At 35.6% G+C, this 26,956-nt stretch overlaps 1 protein-coding gene across 2 annotated transcripts in view; it reads right to left on the reverse strand.

Moving 5' to 3' along the window:
- Positions 1–544: 544 nt before the first annotated feature.
- LOC118205501 (immunomodulatory peroxidase-like) overlaps positions 545–26,956 on the reverse strand; it is a 120,494-nt gene continuing 94,082 nt past the window's right edge. For both annotated transcript variants that reach the window (XM_085825508.1, XM_085825507.1), the window contains 3 exons: positions 25,862–26,031; positions 23,196–23,298; positions 545–689 (listed from right to left, as the gene is read on the reverse strand). In XM_085825508.1, the coding sequence (XP_085681634.1) occupies positions 617–689; positions 23,196–23,298; positions 25,862–26,031 (346 nt within the window). In that variant the 3' untranslated portion in view covers positions 545–616. The remainder of the gene's footprint in view (positions 690–23,195; positions 23,299–25,861; positions 26,032–26,956) is intronic.

The following is a 26,956-nucleotide window of genomic DNA, read 5'->3' on the forward strand; positions in this document are numbered from 1 at the left end:
TAATGCACAAACCAACACTACCGCATTCTCATTCTGGTTCACACGCAAAAACACATGTTCTCATGGTATAAGAAATTAATAGGACTGGCTAGGGGCTGGAAGGTCCTTCGTTGCAGTTCTAGTGACGGCTCAATTTCTTTCTCCCATTCCTTGCTCTGAAATTCCTAGATAGGCCAGTTTGTAGAGACTATTTTATATTTATATCAATAATCTCAACAAAATTATAGTATTGGTAAAATATTTTTATTCTGATAATTTTAATGTATGGATGACACAGAAAATATTACATAGAAGTCATTCTATAGTTTCAGTAGTGTGATAGTGTGGCTTTACAAAACAGATGTTTCCTTGAAGTTCCTTGTTAAGTTCGTGGGATTGCTTCAAACTTCGAACTTTAGTGCGTTGAATTTAATGCGCAGTTAACATAAAATAGCATATTTTAAATATAGTTATCAAATATAAAAAGTAATGGAGAGAATAAACTCAAGAATATTTCGAAGAGATCAAATTTTGTGCAAACAGGGAAAGTAATAAAAATTCCAAATTTTTATTTTGAAATTAAACATTTATTTTAGCAGTAAACGCTCGATAAGAATAATTGCTAAACTATTATTTGCTAAGCTGCAGTTTCTTCTTTCCAAAGGGAAAGGTCTAGTTTCCGGAGACTTGAACAAGGTACGACAGGATTTCTGAAAATAAAAATATTGATTACATTAATACAGAAAATATCAACTAATTGCTTTTTACTAAATTTAAAATCTCTTTTACTTTTAACTTGAACTTACTATTAACGTATAAAAAACCGTATAAATATAAACCAAAACTGGAAAACCAAATTCGTGGCAGTACGAATTTGTTTCTCCAGGTGGTACCACATATGCTCTATTGTATTAATGTCAGGTGAATTTGGAGGAAAGACATGACTTAAAAGTGACTGGCATGTTCGTAGAACCACTTCCTCACGATTCGACCCTTATGACATGGTGCATTAACCTGTTGGTAAACACTATCCCCCACCAAAAATACTGTTGTCATGAATGGATGAACCTGGTCTGCAAGAATGTTCACGTAACACACAGACGTCAAAGATTGTTCTAATTCATTAATAATTGTATTATATATAATAATCTTGTAATATTTGGAATTAAAATTTATACAAAAGAAAGCTTCATTTACCGCTTAGTCGACTGCGCATTACCTTGTAAGGTATTTTTCCCGCGTTCTTAACATGGCTTCGAAGTGTAGTAGTCAGAACACTCGGCGCGTATTCGAGAGGTTCGTGGTTCGAGTCCCGGAGAGGGCATTGCTTATTTTTCATCTCTCCTGCTTCCAAAAATTTCTGATGTCACCACAGTGGCACCCGAACTAAAAAAGGGTTTGGATGATGATTCTCCATCACGAGAAGTTGACGATTGTGACACCTAATCCCCAGTTGTCTTTTAAAGGGAGAGCATATAAGTTATTTCTCCCGCCTTCTTAGCATACCTTCGTGCTGTAGTGCTCAGCACACTCGGCGCGTATTCGAGAGGTCCATGATTCGAGTCCTGGCAAGGGCAATGCTCATATTTCATCTCTCCTTCTTCCAAAAAATCCTGATGCCTCTACAACCTTCAAATTAATAAAGTAAGTTCCGATTAAATAAAACATTTTGTTTATATAATGTCAAGTTTAAAGATAAATTTTTTTTCCAAAAAGTATTTGGAACCCCAAATGCATAGAAAAAATTACAGTTAAGTCCGTATTGTTTAAAAGAAATAGTACAGGAAAGCAATATTGAATCAGTAAAAAGTCTAAAAGCTAATTATCTCCCATGTGTGCCTATAATGAAAACAAAGAAAAGATGGAGCAGTATTGATGCGTAATACCTAGATAGGATAGGTCGTAGATCCATATTGAAGAGGAGGAAATCTGATTACGTAATATGCTAGAGTTCGTAATATCTAAGAAACTTGGCAGTCGAGGTGGTTTTAATTCCTCTTTTATTTGAATACACATTTGTGAGCCACAGTTTACTTGGCACTCTTATCGTGCCTTTCCAGAACACTTACATTATTGAATACTGCTGTAACAGGAAGCGATCGAAGGAAATAGCGTCCAAACAGTACAGAAGTGTCGCATTTAGCCAATACGGAAGCTCGCCAAGAGGAAGGTTTTGGTTTAGAAAAGTTTCAGTTCTCAAACTTGTGAGTTTAGTTTCCGAATAAGTTACGTCATAGCGTTACGCAAGCCATGCGACATGGATTGTTCTAGAACAGACGCAATCTAGAGAAGTTATTACGATTTTTAGAATAGAGAGGGAGAATTAAAGGGAATTAAGCTGTTAGTTAAAATTATATTTTTGATCTATATATTTCTTATCTGACATGTGTATATATACAGAAGGGATGAATTAATTCAATTATAAAGAATATCTTCCCCGTATGACTTGCCACCTCTTCAAATTCGCCTGCGGACGCGGTGCTATGGCATCCTAACTGAATTTAAATTAAAAGTGAGCAGCACCGGCCTTACTTGAACTATAGGCTAAAACTCGTATGTAGTTGTAACCTAGATAATGAAAAGGATGATCTTGATCTATACACATAAGAGCCATTACATTATGACCACCATGTAATAACATTTAGGACTAGCACCCTGCGTGACATTGACTTCATAAGGTGTTGATAGGTAGTCTGAGGTATCTGGTACCAAGAACTCACCAACTGGTCCAACAGTTGCTTCACATTGCAAGGGGGTAGCGCGGCAGAACTAATTTGGTTTTCCAGGTGGTACCACATATGCTCTATTCAATTGAGTCTATTGGATTAATGTCTGGCGAATTTGGAGGTCAAGACATGACTTAAAATTCACTACCATGTTCCTCGAACCACTTCCTGATGATTCGACCTATATGACATAGTGCATTATCCTGTTGGTAAACACCCACTTAGGATTGGACGAGGAGGGCCGAAATGATAGAATTAACTCGTACTGAGAAAGAACGTTTAGTGAGATACGAGTTAATTATGTGAATAAATTGAATACCAAGTCGTATGAGCTTGATATTAATACCCGTAACTGTCCTATCAAAAGCTTCGGTTATGTTAAGAAAAAGGGCGCCAGTAAGAAATTTGCTACGAAAGCCTTCGTCAATGAACTCCACTGTCCTCAGAAGCTGGTGCATCGTACAGTGTTTTGCTCGGAAATCAAATTGCTCGTCAATAAGGACTTTTTGGCTCCGGAGAAAATCATTCAGGCGTTTAAGTAGCACAAATTCGTATATCTTTAATAACGAGGATAGGAGGCTGATGGGTCTATAATTTTGAGGATTTGAATGGCACTGGCCAGGTTTTGGAGTAGGCACAATAAGTGCTCTCTTCCAGCTTTGAGGAAAATAGTAATGCAGTAACATACAACTGAGCAATACTAAGAAAAATAGATAATTGGTGGGCAGATATTTAATCATGCGATTAGAAATAAAGTCCAATCCGAACGCTTTCTTAGGATTTAATTTAGTGATATATTCGCTAACTTCGTTCATGGTTGTATATTATATATCTCTCTGACATGGAGAGTTTAGAAATCTTTCAACATCTAGTTGGAAGAATCCCTTTATTATGTGACGTGAATTGTGTTTGGAGAATGTCAGCAATTAATTCAGCTTTCTCCGTGTCTGTATGAGCCGCCACAGCATCCTTAGCTAAGGACGGAATGTGAGATTCGTATTTGCGAAGTCTGGCAGATGCACGCCAAAGACTGTTATCTGTGATCGTTAGGGACTGAATGTGATTAGAGTATCGTGATAGGTTGAAGTGGTCACATGAAGCCTTGATCTCGTTTTGGAGAAAACGAAGTTGTAATTTTATGTCAGGACTTCTAATTCTTTGCCAAAGCCTTCGTACTTTATTCTTTTCTTGAATTTTGAGTTTGATTTCAGCTGGAAGTTTATTAAAATTGGGGGAATGGATGGGTTTTTATACTTCTTTAAAAGTGTCTGTTAAGATAGAAGTTAACTGATCAACTGATTTATCAATATCATCACTGGATTTGATTTCGAGGGAGGGTAAACGTTTACTATTAGTTTAAATCGAAAATCGTCCCAATTTGTAGAAACGAGTGACAGAAAATTTTGATTAAAAGAATTACAGTTAAGGTCGACGAGTAACGGGGTTGTGATCTGAGTATAGACAACTTTTCACAATCACGTAGTCAAAAGGAATATTTCGAAAAAGAGCTAAATCAATATATGAAAGGGCTCCCCGCGCATCATATCGTGTGGAAGAATCCGGTGGTATAATTTTGAATTTGGCGCACTGAGCCCATTTTAGAAGGCTACGACCAGCGGTGTTGGAATTTTTACAACGCCAAGCCTGGTAGTGACAATTTAAATCACCAGCAATAATGATACCGGTTGATAAATTGAGCAGTTTGTTAAAGTCTTCCACCAGAAATTTGTCCTCTGTTTAGGATAAAGGTGGAAGATAGGCAGAGATCTAAACTAAGGAGGGTGAATTTTGAATAAAAATGTCGATAATCGTCGCCTCGAGTTTGTTCATATTCGGTGTGTCTATTCTGCGATGGGGAATATGATTTTTAATATAGTCACATGTACCACCATAATAAACAGCACGGTGATCCGGTGCTTTTCTGTCATATGCTTGGAAAGATAGATTGTAAGGATCTTAAGTTTTACTAACGTTTATTTTATTTTAAATCTTTACTATAACTTCTTATTTTCTACTTCCGGCCAGAATTATAAGCGTGAAGGTTTTTATGCAAAGTTTGTCTGGCGAACGCCAAGTATTTAAGTGTGGCCTTCTTGCCAAGCGAGAGAGAGGAAGCAGTAAGTCAACGCAGGCCGCTTACCTTAGAAGTTACGCAGTTGCTGTTCGCCTTCCAGGCCAGAGGTTTTAATCCTCTTGATAAATTAAACGTATTGTAGTGTTCACAGTCTCTGTGCTACATACGCTTCCTGTTATTATAAGGCCAATCTTCCACGTGTATTATTCTAAAGTTAAATTAGAGTTTAGTTTTATTTTTATATTTTTTACGTTAGACCCCGAGTGGAGGGTCAGTGTATTCCGAAGCACGGAAGTTATTGTATATAGAGAAAAATAAAGGGTTTTGTATGCCCTTCGTCTGTATCCTGTCTACTTACCACAATTGGTGAACATAGCTTTAGTAAGCTCTCTGTTCCGAGTCAGGCCCTTGTATGTTCCCGAAGAAGGTTAGAAGGAACATTGAACCTGATAGTGGCGCCCAACGAAGAAGAATAACCATGGCCGAGTTTCAAGAAGAACCTGTGCTGTCTGCAGAAACGGCTCAGAATCCAGAAATGCCAGCTGCCGCCCTGGAAGGATTCGGTTACATCGTCCAGACCATGCGCGCTTCGATGAAACCAGAAGCAACGTTTAACGGAAACTCACCGGTAACCAGTTTTTTGGAAAAATTGGATGACACCTTCATTCTCTACCCCGTGCACGAGTTTCAAAAAGTTACCTTAGCTACCAGCGCTTTGAGGGGCCAAGCGCTTAACAGGTTCAAATGTATCGGCAGAAGTCTCTTGGGTCAAGCAGGAAGTCCCACCTATACTTACGAAAATTTCAAGACTGCCCTACTAAAAGCCTTCCCTGTTGTAAGGGATCGTGCGAAATTAGAAACGGAACTTTTTAGTATATATCAACAAAGAATCGAAAACCTTTCGAGCTTTATTTTAAGAAAAATTCACGTTTTCAAGCTCTTGTATGGAAACCGTCCGGATCCTGAAATAATTCAAGTGATTTTGCCGAGGTTACTGCCCCAAGTGCAAGACTTTATTGAACTAAGAAATCCGACTACACTGGAAAAGTTATTTGAGCTAGCAATCCAGTTTGAAAGTAGAAGAACGGCGGATGTCGAAAGAAGACGCCAATATCAACAGCGAAACCAATTTGGTACGCCAAGACTACAGCAAACTCAAGCATACGGCTACGGAGAAAAAGCGAATCAGTGGGCAAGGAAACCCGAGCATTCAAAAACAGCCGGCGAACGTCGACAGTTCAATAGCAACCCAGGAAAAAAGTCTCAAGGCCAGGGGAAAAAGAAGGAAAGCACGGAAAGGAAAAATAATTTAAACTAAAACGGATTTCTGCTGACGAGAGGGTGCGGAAATCCGAAGGCCACGAAAACCCCTCTTCCTACAAGTTAAATACAGTAATGGTGAAAAATTTGACTCTTCCGAAGATTGAAGTCTTGGTGAATAATATCCCGGCCACCGCACTCCTGGATACCGGCGCGCAGTGTTCCTGTGTGGCAGAAGTCTTTTTTAGAAAGTATTTTCGCAAATACCGCATATATAATGCGGATAATACGACAGTATTAGCGGCGCAAGGAGAACAATGTAAGTGCGTAGGTAAAGTACCTTTGTATATCCGTATCAAGGACGAACAAGTAAAGGTTATGTTTTTTATAGTAAAGAATTTGCAAGTACATTTAATCTTAGGAATAGACTTTCTTTCAGACGCACAAGCTACACTGGATTTTAATGAAGCGTCCCTTAAGCTGACAATGAAACCAGTGCGTGTAGAAAAGGTTGAACCGCCAAGGTTAAATCTTGACCACGTGCCTAATGACGAGCAAGATAGAATCCGACAAGTGGTAAGTGAATTTGCTTCGTTATTTAGTGATATTCCAGGATTTACTCAGGTTACTAACCATAGTATTGACACCGGAGATGCATTGCCAGTTCGTCAAAAACCATACCGGTATGATAAGAATAAGGAAAAAATTATAGAATGGCATATTACCGATATGCTACGTAAAAAGATCATAACGCCCATCTCAAGTAGTTATGCTAGTCCGGTGGTTTTATGTAAGAAAAATAATGATTATCCTTTGGAGCATCCAAAAAGGTGGAGATTCGCTATTGATTACCGTAAATTAAATTCCATAACGAAATATCCGGTATATCCGTTGCCGATCATAAAAGAAATTTTAAGGAACATAAAATCAACCAAATTTATGACGACTTTAGACTTAACGACTGGTTATTTTCAAATAGGGGTGAGGCCTGAGGACGTGCCTAAGACTGCTTTTATAACCAAGTCTGGCACTTATGCATTTTTGCGTATGCCGTTTGGCCTTTCAGGGGCCCCAGCAACATTTCAGCGATGCATGGACATTGTGTTAAGACCTGTTCTTGGAAGGTCCACATTTATCTATTTAGACGATATCATTATTACTAGTGATAATCTAGACCAACATGTACAGGATTTAAGACAGGTGTTTTCTTTATTAAATGACGCCGGTCTAAAAGTTAATGTCCAAAAGTGCAAATTTGCAGCCCCTGAATTAAAATATTTAGGTTACAAAATATCCCAAAAAGGGATCGAGACAGATGAATCAAAAATAATCGCTGTACAAAAGTATCCGACTCCAAACACGGCAAAGAAGCTCTCTTCTTTTCCAGGACTTTGTTCATATTATAGGTCCTTTATAAAAGATTTTGCGGCTATCGCTGAGCCATTGTTAAAATTAAAAAGGAAAAGGCAAGATTCTCGTGGACGGCCGAAGCCAATAGTGCTTTCGAAAAATTAAAACAAGCATTTACGCAAGCCCCTGTGTTGAAAGTTCCTGAAAAGGATGAAAATTTAGAAATTTCAGCGGATGCTTCGGATTATGCGGTAGGAGCGGTACTTTCGCAAAATCAGCAGCCCGTGGCATTTTTTAGCCGAACTTTAAATCAAACACAAAGAAACTATTCCGCGACCGAGAGAGAGGCACTTGCAGTTCTGTTAGCAGTGCAAAAGTTCCGAGTCTATTTTGGAAAGGCGCCGATAACTGTATACTCTGATCATGCGGCGGTAACTAGATTGTACTCAGGGAAAAATTTATCCCCAAGGTTAATAAGATGGGCACTCAAGCTGCAAGAATATAATCTGGTAATCAAGCATACCCCTGGAAAGGAAAATATCGTAGCAGATGCCCTATCAAGAATTAAATTAGACGAACAGGGTAATACCGTAAAAGTTGCAATGCTTACAGCGTGTACAATAAATTCCCGAGAAACTGTAATAACAGAACTGGGTAAGGATCCTGAGTTTGGAAGTATTTATGAGTATTTGAAGGATCCTGAAAATTTTAACCACCAAGATATCGTGGCGATAAGAAATAGGGCGGCCCATTACGAACTAATAGATGGTCTATTATTCTACACAAAAACTACGAATTCCAACAACGAATTTCGACCTGTTATCCCAGCTAGTCTTAGATTAAATATCCTGCAGGAGCTCCATGACAGCCCTTTAGCTTCTCATGCTGGTATTCGAAAAACTATCCAACGCGTACGCGAGGCAGTCTATTTTCCTGAACTGCAAAAGTTAACAAGGGCGTATGTCCAGTCCTGCCCAACATGTCAAGCAGTTAATTATATTAATTTCCGCCAGGCCGGGTTTCTAAATAGTATTAAATCCGAATTTCCAAATGAAATAATTGGCATCGATTTATTGGGCCCTTTCCCAAAAAGTCAGTTAAATAAAAGTCGCTATCTCCTTGTTATGGTTGATCATTTTAGTAAATGGACCGAAATTGTTCCCTTAAAACGAGCCTCCGCGAAATTGGTTACCGATTCTATTTTAAATATATATATTTTAAAATACGGGGCGCCCCTAAAAGTTATATCGGATAATGGTCCTCAATTTGTAAGTAATATATTTGAAGACATGTGCCAAAAACTGGGCATACGTCATTTAAAAATGGTCCCGTATCGGCCGCAATCAAATATAGCGGAACGGGTCAACAGAAATATAGTGAAAATTATCCGTAGTTATGTTAAAAATTTTCATAAAAGCTGGGATAACTATGTCAATGAATTTGCTTTCGCCCTTAGGACCGCAAAACATGATACAACGGGCAAAACTCCTGCTGGGTTATTTCTAGGCAGAAAGATTATAACACCGTTATATAAACTATTTTATGTGCAACAAAGAGCCCCAGAATTTAAAATGGGTGATATAGAAAAACTAATAAAAGAAGCAAAAAAGAATACGGAAGTAGCACAAAGAAAACAGAAATTATATTATGATTTGAAACGACGGGGAGTAACTTATAAAGTAGGGGATGAAGTATTAAAAGTTAAGCATTCACTTTCTTCAGCACCAGAAGATAAAACTGCCAAATTTTTTCCACGATTTGAAGGACCATATGTTATAGAAAAAATAACTCACGCTGTTGTAGGGTTAAAAGCCAGAAATGGTGAAACCTGTTCCGCAAACATTGATCAAATCAAGCCCTACTTCGATCGTAATAAAATGCAAATCTTTTCAGATCTTTTGCAGGATCCGGCACGGCAGACACCGCAGGTACAAGTGCCAGAGGTGAAAAAACGACAAGTACAAGGGCAAGCCAATGAGAGACAGAAGCAAGTGAAAAGAAAATTGCCCCGCGGAAAAATGGAAGGTAACAAGAAAAAGAAGCCGTTCCACCGTCCAGAAAACAGAGTTCACGAACACCCCCAGAATGAAGAAGGGAGAAGGACGACGTATGTGAAGAGGACCAGGAGAAATGACGGCAACTATAACCCGGCTTTAAAACGGAAGATCTACTCATCCGACAGAACTCTCCGCAGCAAAAGTCGCCGAACTGCGGAAGGGCCATCAGCGGCGGAGGAAAAAGTACAAGAAAAATTTGAACGGCCAACAACGAGGTCCAAGCAGGATCACGACAGAAGTTTCTCGGTTCCGCCAAGACCAGCTGCCATCAAACGGCAAAGACCACAAGCAGAGGAGAAAAGGAAAGTATTCAAGGGTGGCCGTACTGGTGAGAAAAGGAAGCTTCCAGAGGAAAGCACTGAAGGGCGAGCCCGTACAAGAAGGAGGATAAACCAAGCTACTATCTGCGGTACCTTTAAAGACTGGGCCCAGAAAAGGATGTCCGAATATTACAAAGATAAGTAAAATTTTATGTTACTTTGCAAACTTAAGTTAATCTTTCATTCTTACTGCAAGTGGCAGATTTCAAGAAGTTTTACCTCATGCGAGGTCTACCTTTATCGCCAAAAGGGCGAGAAATGAGTTGTGACCGATTTTCTTATTATGTTTTTCAATTACTCGCGCGTAAAACTAAAGTTGATGTATAATAGCGTTGTGTAAAAACTTAAATATTGTAAAAAAAAGTTATTGTATAAATTTTATTTAAAACATTCTAGCAAGAGAGAAGTTTTAGTCTGAAAGACTTTTTGAAATGTATTATTTCAATGTAGAAAGAATTGGCACTTGCTTTGAAAAGAATAGAATTTAATAATGTACTACTAATGTATGTTTTCAAATCTGTAAAATTAACGGCATGTTGATATGTTCTTATATACATATGAACTGTTATTTTAAATGTTAAGAAATACCGTGATATGGTAAAAGTGAAAGTAATGTTAAAAATTTGTTATTCGTGTGACTGTAAATATTAAATCATGGCGAATATGTGGTAACGGTTGAATGATGTAGTTAGGCTCTCTGACGCTACACTTTAGAGTTAGCCACTTTCAGAATAGTACCTCAGGGTTTAGAGTTGAAAGTAAGGTGTGTTAAGAGGTCTCGTTATGTTGAATTTTAACACGTTAGTGTTTTGATTGTAGGAGGAAGTGTGGCACACGTAGACAGAAACACATTCGTGTTTGGTGTTCTTTTACAACACATGTCAGAGAGCACGGGGAGAGATAATTAAAATAGTCATGAATGAAATAAGAATGTTAAGAGCACTATAATTGTATATGTTACTTGCCATGTCAATGTGTAACATTTCATTAAACTAGTTTTCCTTCCAGATCTCTGGAAGGAACCAGAATTGAATAAAGCTCCTGTTTAGATGCTGTACAGATGAAAAAAAGATTGTTGTATATCCTGGGAGCTGCTATTGTAACAAATTTCTTTCTTTTAAATTTTCTAGTTTCTAGCTAAGTTATGGTTGTAAAAGGTTGGCCTCGCGTTAGATTCTAGAGCTAAAAGTTTTCAACAAGGTCGTTTTAGACCTCAGTTTCAAACTAATTAACTCGGCGGGAAGTATGTAAGGATCTTAAGTTTTACTAACGTTTATTTTATTTTAAATCTTTACTATCACTTCTTATTTTCTACTTCCGGCCAGAATTATAAGCGTGAAGGTTTTTATGCAAAGTTTGTCTGGCGAACGCCAAGTATTTAAGTGTGGCCTTTTTGCCAAGCGAGAGAGAGGAAGCAGTGAGTTCGAAGCAGGCCGCTTACCTTAGAAGTTACGCAGTTGCTGTTCGCCTTCCAGGCCAGAGGTTTTAATCCTCTTGATAAATTAAACGTATTGTAGTGTTCACAGTCTCTGTGCTGACTTCAGTAATGGCGTATCTTTTGAGTGACGTTCATGTGGCGCCATCTGATGCCATGGGATAAAGCAGTGGCATAAATTTAAAGAAGTAGATTTTCCTTAAGATGTTTGGAAAGATTTTCCATTCCATTTACCGCTGTTATACTGGGTCTAGCCTGCGTGAATTTTCAGGCTTTTTTGCCAGGTGTCTTCAAATATGGCATCCTGGAAGTAAAAATATCGGTAAAGGTGTCACAGAAACAAGATGTGAAAAATAAAGGGTAAGGTGGCTTTTTGCCACTTCAGAATTTTACATCGTGGGGTGGTGTAATAAATAATTCAAACACAAGACGAGTTCACAAACGTTAATAAGATACAAAGATAATTTCAAGTAGCAAAAAACATAGTTCCTCAGATGAGAGTTCCGATAATTGAGTCTTAATTAAATATGAACAGGAACAGGAATAGTAGAGTGGTTAGGTGGCATTTAGCAGCCTCCGTTGCTTTAATCATCGCTTTTGAATAATTGCCCTAAGGCGTTGGGGCGTAATTAAGGATAAAAGGCGATTAACGCCGGGCCAAGAGGCGAAGCTAGAACAAGTAGTACACTTGGCACATAAGTTGAAAATTTGGGAATGAGGGGTCCAAGCATTTGGTCGTGCAGGTATCTCATCATTGGCCGCCGCGCGAGCTGAGATGTTCCTTCACAAGTCGGTGAAAGATGTTTGGAAAGACAATGAATAACCGCTTTATATACTCCAATATCAGTCTCGCACGTGCAGTGATTTTGTTCCTGGGCGAGCCCATTGTTATAGATGGAGGGTGATCATGTTGTAATGGCTGTTCGGTGTATATAATATATATTTACTCATATACATATAAAAAAGACTTTCTTTTTAAATTTTGAGATACAAATTATTTAAGCACAAATTATTTTATGTAAGATCCGCATTCATGTAATGCCAAGTTTTAGTTTGGAATATAAAGGAAAATGTGCTGACATGTATAATCTCCGTTCGATCATGTTTGTCAAGGAAAAATTATCATATAGAGTTACAGTGGGAGTGCTCAAAAGCAAAGTGTAGATAGACCGCGCTCTTGTTCTACTGCGTAAAATTCATTGTTCAGGATATTATTTTGAAAGTTCTAAAGTAACTGTTATCTTAAATTCAACGAATGGATATGAAGATGATTTATTGGATATAAGGTATTTCTTCACCTTCTTGGCATGCCTTCATGGTGTGGCAGTCTGCACGCTGGGGGTGTGTTCCAGAGGTCCGCGGTTCGATTCCCGGCGAAGGCATTGCATATTTTTCATCTTGCCTGCTTCTAAAAAAATCCTAATGTCTCTACAGGGAGAAATGTTTATTCTAGTTCATGATGGCGAAAAAATATTGAAAAAATAATTCATTGGAAGATAAGTGATTGGAACACAAAACTGTCTTCGTACATACTGCATACATTGCGCACATTGTGCACATATGCTCTTTTGCCGCATATGCATGAAATGTAGTAATAGAATAAACCTTTTATGACGACACTTCCTCAAGACATCTCTGGAAATCGCCTCTGTAGACGACCACCTTTTCACCATATCAAAATCATCTGCTGACTATGTCTGATCTGCTGACTATGTCTTATTAAATAATAATTAGATAATGTAATAAAAATATATAATAATTCTTAAAAATTGGCTGATGAATATGTGTTTTTCTACACATTTTAAACTTAGTTACGTAAGTGTATGGGTAGGAGTTTTGATATATAAAGCATTTAAAAAGAAAGTTATATAAAGAATTAATACATATATATAAAGTAACAGGTACTTCCTGATTATCACTGTCCTCATTTTTGAAAGAAAGTTATCAAAAAATCACCAACACAAATCATCGTCCAATGGCTGGTAGTTCCGATCACGATCATTCATAATTTGCTTCCGATGAATAGAGCTCCGAGTAAACCTCATGAAATCTTTTTTTCTCATTAACGTCAATAATTCATGATCATTTATAATTGTCTTGTCACAAGAAGAGCTCTGAGTACGCCACGTATTTTGTCTTAAAAATGCCTGATTAATCAAGCAAAAAAGTGTTTAAAATACTTGATTAATCAAGAAGTGTGAAAGCCGCTATACGTTTCTTCCAAAAAAGATACATTTTATTTGACGTTCGAATGGGCAAAATTAGCAACTAAATAAAACTTCAAATCAATGAAATAGTTCTGATGTGCAAAGTGAAATCCTAAAACCAAAGAGAAAGCATACGTTTTGACAACTGGTTCATCAAAGGTTTCAAAATACTGTTACTCTTAGGAAAAGGTACTGAAGTCAATTAAAAGGTGAAGAAGCAACTTTATTATCTACAGTTATTGGCAGAAACAGTTTTATAAGAAGGTAGAATCCTTACATCTAATCCGACAACAAAATAAGCAAATAATTGATGTTAAAAAATTGTGAGCATAAACAAAATTCCGTTCATACAGGGAAAAAACAAAGCTCGCACTATTCTTCCATAACACTGAATATTTGACGGGTTATGCTAGGAATTATTTCTCTCTCAGTTTCCGAACCATTAGCAACTACACTCCTGGCAAAATTCGTCGACCATGTACTTGAGGAATCGGTAGTTTATACACATGCTGGTGATTATATAAAATAGGGGAAATGGAAGAAACAGATTAGCAACATTTTTTTGTGAACCATTAATTTCATTTTGTTGATTCAGAAACAGCAACTCATACATAAAATACTAAAAATACATAAATACTGAAAATACTCATACATAAAATACTATGGCGGTCTTCTATGTGGCGGAATAAAAATCAACCAAAAGCGGTTTACCGTCATCATGAGTTTTACCTTGTAGAGCTTTTGTGGCGAACTTCGCAAGTTAAGACTCATGATGAAACATTTTGTGATGCCGTTGAAGTGCTCTCGATGGCCAATCAAAACGTCGAACTACAAAGCAATACGCGCACTAGAACCTACCATACGAGAGGACCTTTGCGTATAGCATTCGACTGCCATGTAACAGATCCAGGATCAAACCAAGGTCCTTACAATCTTCAAAGGCATAGGTATCAAATTATTTGTAGGTCTCTCATGCGCTGTTGCACTTTTCAGAGGTTCTGATAGATGGCGAAACGAACGAGCAACTAAATTCCGATCAGTACCAAGACAGCTTACGATACCACGAGATCGCTGTAAGAAACAGCTTAAAAGCAACAGCGAAAACACGGTGACCACAAAATTTATATGGAAACTAAGCATGACCTTGGTAATAATCCTGGCTTCAACTTGGCACTTAAAAACTCGGAGGCGTAATAATAAAGAAATACCGAATAATAATATGGAAACTAAACATGACCTTGGTAATAATCCTGGCTCCAACTTAACAATTAAAAACTCGGAGGCATAACAATAAAGAAATACCGAATAATATGTTGCATAGCGAATTTTAATCATTGGTATTTTCATTTACCTCTTTTTGTCCTTATGCTCAGTTTTTCTTCAGAAACTAATCGCAAGTTATTGAAATTAGAAAATGAATGACCCGTATAATGTGCGAACCTTGAAGACTGTATTTTTGAATAAAGAATACAGATTATACGCCAAAGTATACAACGTATGGTATTTTGTGAATGACAACTGAAAAGCCTAATATATTTTATTAAAAAAATAACGTTTTGTATCTCTGTATACCATATGTATATATGTATACCATTCATCAAACACTGTTCCGTCACAATGTCCGCTCATAAGCATTGAGAAAGCTCGGAAGAAGATCAGCGATTATTTTAAAAAATAAATAATACAGATGTATAGTTATAATAGAAACTTAACTATACTGTTATTATAACATTTTTTTATCCCCAGGCTCATTATTACACTGACTGAGATCTGTACTCTGACAGAATCGGCTCTAGGGGCATGAAATCAGTCAGCACAGTGGCTAGAGCCTCTGTTGATAGAATCTGTGTGTAGCTCAGCAATGAACCGCAATGTCGCAGCTAAGTTTCGGCTGTATTCGTTGTTATAGTCTATTATCAGATTTTTTTCCATTGGGCTGGTATTCCAAATTCTGTATGAGGATCATTGAGAGCCTATTTGAATGAAGAGTTGGCTTGGTAGTGATCTGTTCTATAATAATACTTTATTTACAATGGTACACAAATTTTTTTTATTTTCATCTGTCTATAATATTTACCACTAATTATTCGAAACAAAATACTGTTCAAAATCGCTACAACCCATTAGTTCGAACAAATGGGATTCTAGTTCATTAGAAAGATACACATAATTAATAAATGTGCAAATAAAGTGAGGAATTGATTTTTATGCTTTCTTTATCCCCCCCCTCCATACCAATGGAAAATTACAATGCAATGTTCAAGACCTAATCAAAATTTTATCTTTGTAATCATAAACGCAGTCTGTGAATCTTACGCAAATTGTAAAATGTAAGTTGAAAAGAATATACATTTCAAATCAGTTTAAAACCTAGATTGTCAACGTGGGCGATAACGTTCCCTTGTGGGCGTTTGAGACATTCAGGGGACAGTAGAAGACACAGAAAAAATTACGGGGCTTTGAGAAGGCACGGAAGGGCGTGGGTAGATTAAAAATATATTGTCTAAAAAAGACCAAAATAAAAATAAAATAAAATAAAAAAAAACCCACGCTAATCATATAGTAACGGAAGTAAACTTAGTTCAACTTTCCTAGCCCCCTATACATTATATAAAAAAACATATATAATTTAGTCTAGGGGGTAGGAAAAGCGAACTAAAGATCAATTTTTTTTTCTCTTTTTTAAACCCAAAAAATGGAAATCATATTGGAGGAACTTGGAAACTTGAAATTGTTTGATAACATTTTCTTAGTCAGTGGAGGTTACATCAAAAGAAGTGTACAAACAATTACTTTTTTGTATTAGTAAAGAGTTATACTTAGGTTAACGTTGTGTCTGCCTTTATACTCAGCAACAGTGAGAATTAATAAATTATAGCATAATTTTGTTACTGTATCTGGAATATAAACTAATATCTTTACAAATGTACGATTGCAGTTGAAACAAATATACCTCGCAAGAGGAGATACTAACCATAATCTAATAACCTAACTTTATTTATAAAGCTAACTAAGTATGTATGAAAAGTTTCTTAAAGGCCACTGATAGACTTTATTGATAATTTATATAAAATTCTGCCTTTTAAAAAATACATCAATAGATTTTGTTGAAATTTTTACTTTTTTTAGTTGTTTATAAATATTTGAAGGGGTAGGAAAACTGAACTAGAATCAATATTGGTTAATTTTTGTTATTGTATGTATTTTAATCATTTTTATCACCTGTTCGAAAATCACATATTTTTGTAGTTCGGGAAGTGGATGAACTTGAAATTAAATATTCCATTACATTCAGATCTACATTAACTTGGATGATATAAAAATTTTTAATTTTAGATTTGAATTAAAAAATTTTCAAATCATCCAATTTCAGTGAAATATTTCATTTATAAACGCAGGTAAAGTTAACAAAGCCTGTTAATAAAAAATCTGATGTGTACACCACATGATTTTCTTGTACGAAATATTAAATTATACGCGATTTTCCTACATTTCATTTAAACATATTGAATTAACATTTAATGAATTTTAAATCTGCTTCGTCGATAGCGCATAAACCACAATAGAATAAATGTACTGTTTAAAGTTCACTATATTTATCTACAATCGCGACACTTTGGCGCTAGGTTCAGCAGCGTTACATCTCATTCATTTTATAACTCAGAGCGCACACAAATTATATCGTCTGAAGAATTACTACATGTTGTATTCAAATTCAGTAATAAATCTAAAACGATGTGTAAAAAAAAATTAAATAAATGAAAAAGAAAGATTTTTTCACAGACGATTCAGCGCCGCATGCGTTATTAATTAATTCAGTTCTCCCTTCACGGCAAGGCAAAAATACATAAAAATTCAAAATATTTTCATTAAAAATTTAAAGATATAGAAAAACGTAAAATACCAATTATGAAAACAATTTTTACAATTAAAATTACAGTTTCTACTCAAAAACAAACTTTATAATAATTCCAGAATGAATTAAGCATAATTTAATCCAAAAAAATAAAAGAAGACATTAATCTGCTGTTGCAAAGCTTAGTTTCTCTAGATTGGCAAGAAATCCACGATTCTGCTAAGTTTCAAATGTAAACAAATATGGCTTCTATGCTAAACAAAAATGAGGTTTAGCCACACTTAAAAAACATTTTAATTGTTGATAATCCCGCAATAATTGCATGCAGATTATCTAAAGGCATAAAAACCTTAACCGGAAGATAAAAACAACATAATTCAATCATTTGTAAAGCAACAAATTCACAATTTACAAACATAGAAGAAAAAAGACACTGAGCCGAGTAACTGAGTAAATATATAGATACGTATATTTATATACTTTTGGTGCCGTCGACTGCAACCAAAATGGGAGGTGCACATTTATATGTTATAGCAGTCCTATATACAAAATTTCTTCCTTCTAGCCTTCTAAGCTTCAACATAATTTTAATATAATACTCCCGAATAAGAAAGACAAAGATGTGACCTATTTTCAAGCCATGAACTAGAAGTAGGAAATTCATTCAACTGTATCAAAACTTTCTTCATAAGTTTGTAAGCAAGACAATAACAAACTTCGAGCTTAGTGCAATATCTCATTGTTGATTACTAAAACGGGCAAACCACATACTATAGGGGAAGATTTAATTTTACCAGCAGGAAAAGAAGTAATAACCGCTGTGCTCTAGATATTATCCGAAAAATAATACCTTTGAGCAATAGTTCTTTGCAAAGACGAATTAATGAGATGGCTGAAAACATTGAAGAATCATTGTAATTTGCAGACTTGTCAATTTTAAATTCAGCTGGATGAGTCCACTTTACAAACCAATGAAGCATTGTTTTTGTCATATGTGAGGTTTAGTAAAGATGAGAAAAATATGCCAAGAACTATTGTTTGCTAACAATTTAGAAACAGATGCAAAAAGGGAAACCATTTTCAATACACTGGAAAAGTTTTGTAACGAAAATGAAATTCCTTTTAATATTTTTTCAGTTGCTACGTATGGCGCACCGGCTATGACAGGGCTTCATAAATGTGCTTAAAAAATAAAAGTTCCGGACGTGCTTGCTGTGCATTGCGTAATTCATCGCCAGCATTTGGTTGCGAAAAATCTGAGTGAACGCCTCCATACATCATTGCAATATGTTATCAAAGCAGTTAATAAAATCAGAAGTAACTCGTTGAACGACAGATTATTTAGTCAGGTTTGCATTGCCAGTGATGAAGATTTCAACCGATTGCTCCTTCACACAGAGGTGCGCTGGCTGTCAAAAGGTACTTGTTTGATACGATTTACAATCTATTTGGGTCTGTTATAGAGTTCCCGGGAAACAAAGACACGGAACTGCGCTACAACCTCATCTCATCAAAGAACGATATTGCATACTTGACAAACCTGTATAAATTGTTTAATGATGTCAATCTCCAACTTCAAGGCGACGACTTAAACTTGGAATTAAGACAACAACAACAACAACAACAACAACAAAAAAAAAAAAAATAGCATTGCTGTTTTTGTGTCAAAACTACTACTATACAAAAGAAATATTGGCAGATGCGAATTCAGTAACTTCCCAAATTTATCAGCAGTATCATTCAAGCACGACGACTTGCTTGTTTACTGTCAACACTTGGAAAACCTCCACAGTGATTTCAAGGAACGATTACAAGACACTCTAAGCATGCGCATACCAGACTGGGTTTTGGATCCTTTTTCAAATGTAAACACAGTAGGATCATTCCAGTTAGAAGAAGAACTAATAGAACTGACGACAAATGAAGAATTAAAAATTAAATTTAAAAAGAATGGCTACCAAGAATTTTGGCTGCAGTAGCCGATTTTGCAATTGTACCCAGGATTATGGTCGATTGTTTCAACGATTTCTGATAGCATTCCCATTTTTGATTCTTCCCATTTAGCTGAATGTAGTTGACTGAGAAATGTTTCTTCTCTCCCTTCACCAGCCGTCAAGACCTATTTAGAAAACCGCACACCTGTCACATTCAAGGATGTTGAATATTGTGTCCATACACATGAAGAAAATTTGCTGTGTTTCCTAGTCTCTTATCTGAAAATTAAAAAAAAAAAAAATCCTCTAAAGGCACGCTTTCAAATCAGCAGTAGTTCCAGCTGAAATGGCGCCAGAAGTGTATTCCTGTTTCCCTTCTTTCTAAATAAATTCCCTTTTGTGTGGTCATGATACAACCCCGCAGTGGAGAGAGCGAGACGATTATAAGCTATCAAGCACATCTTTTTGCTTCCATGTCATTCTAATGCTTGGAAAATATGAAGCGACGTATCGATACAAGCCACATTTAACTCCGACGTTGTTGTGTTCCATTATTGACACCCGAAGACATTTTTCAAATCGATGAATCTGTCTCGGAGAAAAGCTGACGTGTTTAAATAGTTTAATTTTTGTCCATCGATAAATGCTACTAAACATGCTTGAATCTAAAAAGATATATAGGTGGTTTAGAGTTGATTATTTGAAGTTTAGCTTCATTCCATCATTGTCGGACAAACATTCTACCTATGTGCCTTTTATGTAATAAAGTTTTAAGCAATGTCTCTGGAGATCATCTCAGAAGATGTCACTCTGAGAAAACAAGTAAAGATTTGAAATATTTTCAAGCACTGGACACAAGAACTTCAGAAGAGACCCATGGTGAACATTATTTTCGCTCCAAGTGCGGAAGTCTTACGTATCTCACTATTTCTAGCAAAATAGGGAAAGCCGCATACATCGGAGAACAACTAATATTGCCAGCCATTGAAGAGATTTTTAAACCTGTTCTACACCAGCCTGTATATAATATACTAAAAAATGCCTCTGATCAACAACATAAAATAGTTTAAAGTCGTATTGATGAAATGAGTGATGATGTTCAAAGTTTCTTGTATAACTATCTGCAAACGACCAATTTCTCATACATTTGGACATGTCATCTTTGTCTGGTAATGAAGTACTATTACTGGCATACGTTCGTTATATTATGGACCACGAAATACATGAAGGATTGTAAACTGTCTTTCATGAGGATTTTGACAACAGATCTTAATGATTCAATGTTTTGGTTAATATTCAATGTTTTGAGAGAATATTTCATGAAAAAAACCGATCCCTTTATCAAATATAATGGCATCAGCAGCAGATGGAGCACCTTCACTGTTTGAGCTCTATCGTGGTTTTATAAGCCATTTTAAAACAAAATGAACCCTAGGATTTTGCAATCACTGCGTCATCCACAGAAAACATTTAATTGCTAAAAATCTGAGTGGCAAATTGCATCAATCTCTTATCAGTTCGTCATTAACGCAGTAAACAAAATTCAGAGCAAAGCTTCCAATTTCAAGTTATTTGCACAATTGTGTGAAGAAACTGATGTGAACTTTCATCCATTACTCCTTCATACTGAAGTACGCTGATTGTCAACAGGCTTTTGTTTGACAAGACTTATTTTACTTTTAGAGATTCTTTTAGAATTTTGGGATACTAAAGATCCCATTTTAAAAGAAAATTTAATCAATTGAAAACCAAGCACTGCTTATTTAACAGATTCGTTTACTAAACTTAATGAGGTTAACTTTCAGCTGCAAAGTCATCATCTAAACTTCAAAAAAGTCCATCACCGCAGATTTCCTTGCCAGAATTAACCTAATGAAGCAAAACACTGGGCGGCGGGAATTTCTCTGTTTCCCAATTTATCTCAGACAAGGATAATATATATATACATACATATATATATATATATATATTTCTCGCCAAAAAGTTACCAAAAGCTGTGGGTCCAAGAAAACTCCAATATAAGCATATACAGTAGTTATGAAAAGTGTGAAAATGGAAAAAAAAATTGTATATTTACAAGTTCGATTTATAAAAAGAAGAAGAAAACAAAAAGGTTTTCTTATAATTATTTTGTCGCTAAACATTTTCGGAAATTTTAACACAGTATAAAAAACAAATCAATTGAATGAGGTAAAATAAAAGGCTATATGCGAAATAAAAAGTAAATTAAAAAACACACTAAAATATTAATCGATTGAACAATGTAAAAAGCAAAAAATATATTAAAATTAAAAAGCGGAAAATGGTTAATTAGCCCAATTCGAGGTCCATTCTGGCTTTTCAAGGGGAATTTCTAAATGAACATCGAACAAAGCTATCGAACTTGTAAATATACATTTTTTTCCATTTTCACACTTTTCATAACTACTGTATATGCTTATATTGGAGTTTTCTTGGAGCCACAGCTTTTGGTAACTTTTTGGCGAGCTTACTAAAATTTATCTTCTCATTTCCTTAATTTTGCAGCACAATGCTCAAAACGTTTTGACCAAAATAGGTCTTTTAAGTATTGTTCTTACAACTTTTCTTATAATATATATATAGTAATGTCGTGTATTCTTACCCAGCATAAAATGTATGCGTTGAAAGACTAAATAGTGAATAATCACCAAGTCTTTTGAAGTACTAAAATACTTTCAGTTCAGAGATTTGAATCATTAGAAGGGTATATGGAACACTTTTCTTAACTCAAATTAAACAGCTGCACCAACTCGTGCTTAGAGAAGCCAACACTTTTGGTTTAAACATAAAGGTAATGAATAAACTTAAGTTTGTTTAATGATTAAGTATAGTCTAACGGCTTCATAGTTTAACTATTACGCAAGCTAGCGTTCACCCTAATGATAAGAATAACTCAACGCCGCAGTATTCTAATCGCTAGAGAATCAAGTTAGCAAAGTGGCCTTCAAGCAGGCAGAAAACGCTTTGATTTCACCCTCCAAAACCTTCCATTAGATAATTCCATCTTCGAACTAATTTTTATATCGCGGAAGGGGAAAGTTTGCCTTGTGGCAGGGAAATGAAATGAGGCTTAATAGGAAAGTCATTTGATTTAAAATAAAGTTTTAAAAATTAAAGGGAACCCTGCTGTATATACATATAATGAAACTGAAATACACCGGAACCTGTCAAAACAGTTACTCACAGGTGGTTTAAGATTCGCCAGCAATCGGCCCTTACGTCAGCAGTACAGGGATCTGAAAATTACATAGATCTTTTAAAATAAAATTTAACCAAAGATCAGCGATGCCCATCAAATCAGATATCACAAATGGCCTTCGAATTAATGGTCACTGGTGGTCAAAGCAATGTGTGGGACGATTCAGTTGAGTAAACAGTTAAATATTGGTCATTGGACGTCATCACGTAGGTGTGCAAATTTAGATAAATTTATAAAATAAAATTAGACATTAACACCAGTTACTATAATTTTCACTAGTCTGTCATCTGAGATCTGTATACTGATCATTAGTGACCTGCAATTACTGCCGTTAACTCATCGGTGCTGCGGAATTGTACAACAGAGTTAGGAAGTTTGCTAAAATTAATTCGAAGGATTTCGGTGACTACTAAGGCCATTGCTTATTTATGTCCTAAATCACTAATGTAGAGCATTGTAATTTTTCATGCAGTGGCAATTCTTGCTAATGCGTAAAGAATGTATGTTAAAATAACATAACGCAATACTCCGAAAGTTATGCAAAGATTCTATTAAAAAACATATATAATATCAAATTGTAAAGAAACTGACAGCTTAGTTTTTAAGAGAAAATAAAATCTTAACTATTTTTAAGTAAAATATATTTTAAAGCCTATCGAAGAAGAAAACAAAAAAGTTTTCTTATAATTATTTTGCCATATACCACTAGGTAGGGTTTCTATTACACAGATTTCGAATCAATAGTGTATTTGATTTTAAAATTAAAATTATACTTACTCATCGCTTGGAAAAAGCATGGCATTTTTTTGCATCTCTTTCACATCAGTGTTGTCACAAATTAGTCTAGAAAGCGACATATGGTAGATAGATCTTATCTGATCTGAAATTAAAATTTAATGTTAGTTGCAGGGACAAATATGAGGTATGATTAAAGTGATTATATAAATTTCAGCTGAATATTACACTGCTGGTCATTAAAATTGCAACACCATGAAGGAAAGCAAATACAAAAATGATATTTATTGTACGTAAACAGCATGGCATGAGGACAAAACGAATAAGTTTGTAAGCATTTTGGAGGTTCATAGGGGTGCGAAATTAGTAGAAACAACTGCCACCCCTGGCAGCTAAAATGGTCCTTACTCCATTAAGCATGGAGTCAAACTGGGCTTGAATGACAGAAATGGGCAACTCATTCCATGCTGCTTCAAGTCTATGTCACACTTCATCAACCGTGTTAGCTGAAGAGGGGTGGCAGACCAGTCTCTCAGCAACCCATGGCCAGATGTTTTCAGTGGATGACAGATCTGAAGACCGTGCAGGCCAGGGCATCAGTAGAATACTAATGTCTGCTAAGCATTCAAACTGACGCTGTGTATCGAAGAAGATCAGACCACAATATTCAACATGTGGTCTTGTATTAGCTTGTTGGAAGATAGCATTTGGCAGGCCTCGAAGATAGGATACAACCACTCGACAGAAGGCGTTAGAAACGTACCCATCTGCGTTTAAATTACCGTCGATCCGAACCAGAGATGTGCGTGTCGTGTACCCAATGGTTGCCCAAACCATCACAACAGGTGCAGAGACCCTATGTGGATATCGAATGCAAGCAGGGTACGTGTGGTCTCCTTGGGCATTCCAGAAATCCATCATAATACTGCACGTAGAAATGAGACTCGTTTGAAAAAACGGAATTGTCACCGTCTCTCTCTATGCTGCATGTTCAAAGAAAACCAAAGTAATAGTCACCCTGCTGATAGGCCACGCTGCTGCAAACGTCGACGCACCTTACGAGCTGATACTGGGCGTGCTGCAAACATGCCCATTTCCTGACTAATGGTCCGTGATGTGGTGGCGTGTTTACGGGTTCATAATATATTAATGCACAAGTTCGATAATAGGCTGTAAGGTTTAAGCTAAGTTTTTAACAGTTATCTTTAGTTAAAACTACTTTTTTGTTCCTTCTAATTTCAGCTTACAAATTCCTGCCAGAGTGTGTTTTTAGAATCGCGCTTAACGCAAATGAAGGAAGAGCGATACTTAAGTAGAAGTTCCACTGACTTCGTTAGAGAGACAGAGATTCTGACTAGTGTGCGTTCGCCTTTTGTCTGCGCTCTCTCTACGCTCGACCGTATTTTAGTTCCTTGATAGCTTCGCCGTTTAGTTAACATTTAGGGGCCAACTCCTGTAGAATTTTGATATCTTCGGCTATATCCTTTTAGTTAAGCATTAGTTAAGTTGGATTTTCTTAGTACTTTGAGTTCAAGCCCAAGTGAAGGCTTTTTTGTACGTCCTGAGACAAGGGCCATTTGTTAATCCTTATTTTTGCAAGAACCTTGGGAGCAAGAACCAAGAACTTATTTTGAACTTTGGGGATTCTTAAGAAGTTTCGTAGTAGGTTCTATTGCGCCTCTTCACTCATTCAAATTTGCATATGTGGCTCAGTTTACTATTTATTTGCTTGCTGTGTTGTTCTATTTATAAAATTATATATACAAATTTGCTTTGCGGTATTGTGTTCTCAAACTTGAATAAAACGTATTCAAAGGTAATATTTGATTCGGCCTTTTTTTAATAATATTTTGATAACATTATTTTTATGTTAACAAAAACCTTCTGAAAATGGATATATGGTTAAAAAGAAGAAAGCTTAATTATGATAATAATGATAACGTTAGCGATCAGGCTAATAAATATTTCTATATTTGAATGAACTTTGAATGAATAGAAAGAACTAATTTAGCTTTCTAATAATCGATATTTAATTTTAAAATACTTGGAAGAATCAATTAATTCATTTTGGATTAACATTAGATGCGATTAACCTATGATGGCCGAAAAAGCTTTAAAAGTATTATTACAATTTTCTGCATCTTATTTGTGTGAATTCAGATTTTCAGTATTAACCAACATAAAAACGAAAAACAAATCGAGGCTGTTAAATGTAGAAGACGATATGAGAGCAGCATTGTCATTTTAAGACCAAATATAAATGAAATTATCAAAAAACATCAAGCTCAAATTTCTCATTAAAAGTATTCTTATTATTAACTTGTATTTAATCCCTTAATAAACGTACTACTGTTTAAGTAGTACATATTATTTTATTTTACATTCAAAATTATTATCATAAACTGTTTTACACAGGGTACTATAAGTAAGTAAACAACTTTTAAAATTTATCTTTTTCTTTGTGTGCCGCCAAATTTTGAAATCGTTAAAAGTTTGTTGTGACTAAAAAAAAAAAAAAAAAAAAAAAAAAAAAAAAAGTTCAGAATCACTGGCTTATGTATTCTATAAAATTGCGCCTTTCATACATTGCCGGTAACACATACATTAAAGTAATTATACTACACATATGTTACCGGGCAAGATAATAATTATTTCATATCAAAATAATATACTTAATTTTTTTCTTCCAGGTCTCTTTATTACCTTACCTAATGTAAAAGATGTCGGAAGATGTCTGTTTATAAAAAGGAATCTATCCCCATTCTTGATATTTTTGAACTGGGTAGCAACTATACAAGCTGCAGTAGGAGGCAGAATTGCATTTTCGTTATTGTGCTCCATATACATTCCCACCCATGCATCAATATCTGCAACATCCCTGAAATACAAAAATATATTAAAATTTTGTCAATAAAAATTTCACTTTACACATCTATTTCAACCATTATAGCTTTATGGGCAAATTTCGTTCATAAAATAAAGATAACATGAGAGTACTGAGTAGTTAGTTGTTCATGACTCTCTGCTCATAAAATGCTTAGTACGTTTTGCTTCAAATACACCGAAAATAAATTATCTGACTGTGCCCTCCCTCCAATGCCATGTTTTAGTTGCAGTGTCACTTCTTGGTCATTTGTAAACTAAATTTAATTTATTGTTTCATTAAACAAAAAAGATCTGTAATATGAAATTTTGGATTGTATTTTATTAGGTATAATTGTTCAAGTTTAAAAACAGTTTTTTTCAAAATTATACCAACAAAATCAAAGGTTTGCCCTTTTTTTTAATTAAAAACTGTATTTTGATGATCAGTTGCATAAAATGTCATTTAATTGGTTTCAAATTAGAATTATAATGCATTTAAAATAAATGTTCTGAAGCGCTTACCCTGATTTATTTTTTTCTTACATTATTTCTAGAATATCAGCAAATCTAAAACTTTTCAAGTGTCTGTAGTTACCTCAGAATCAGCGATAATTCGCTTTACGTCTTTTAGGAGTTTGGAAATAGTTCATGCTTTGAAAGCAATCCAAACCCTACAAGGAGCGCCCAAACAAAAGTACAAATCATGTCGTAAAACAAGGCAACATTTAGTGCTTTCCCCAAGATTGCACATTTCACCGGCACCAGAAACTTCCATGGAAGAATTTGGATCCATCGTACATACAATTTCGAGCATCAATGGAACCAGCAGTTACAATTGTTGGCGCAAGTTCGGTAGTGACCTTTTTTGAACAGTTGGATTCTCTGACTGCGGTAGTACAAAAAGTCACCAGAGTAACCGCCGCACTGCGAGGGCAGGT

The sequence above is a fragment of the Stegodyphus dumicola genome, chromosome 10 (assembly GCF_044657685.1).
Source record: "Stegodyphus dumicola isolate Sdum_Otavi_A_Nest chromosome 10, ASM4465768v1".
Lineage (NCBI taxonomy): Eukaryota > Metazoa > Arthropoda > Arachnida > Araneae > Eresidae > Stegodyphus > Stegodyphus dumicola.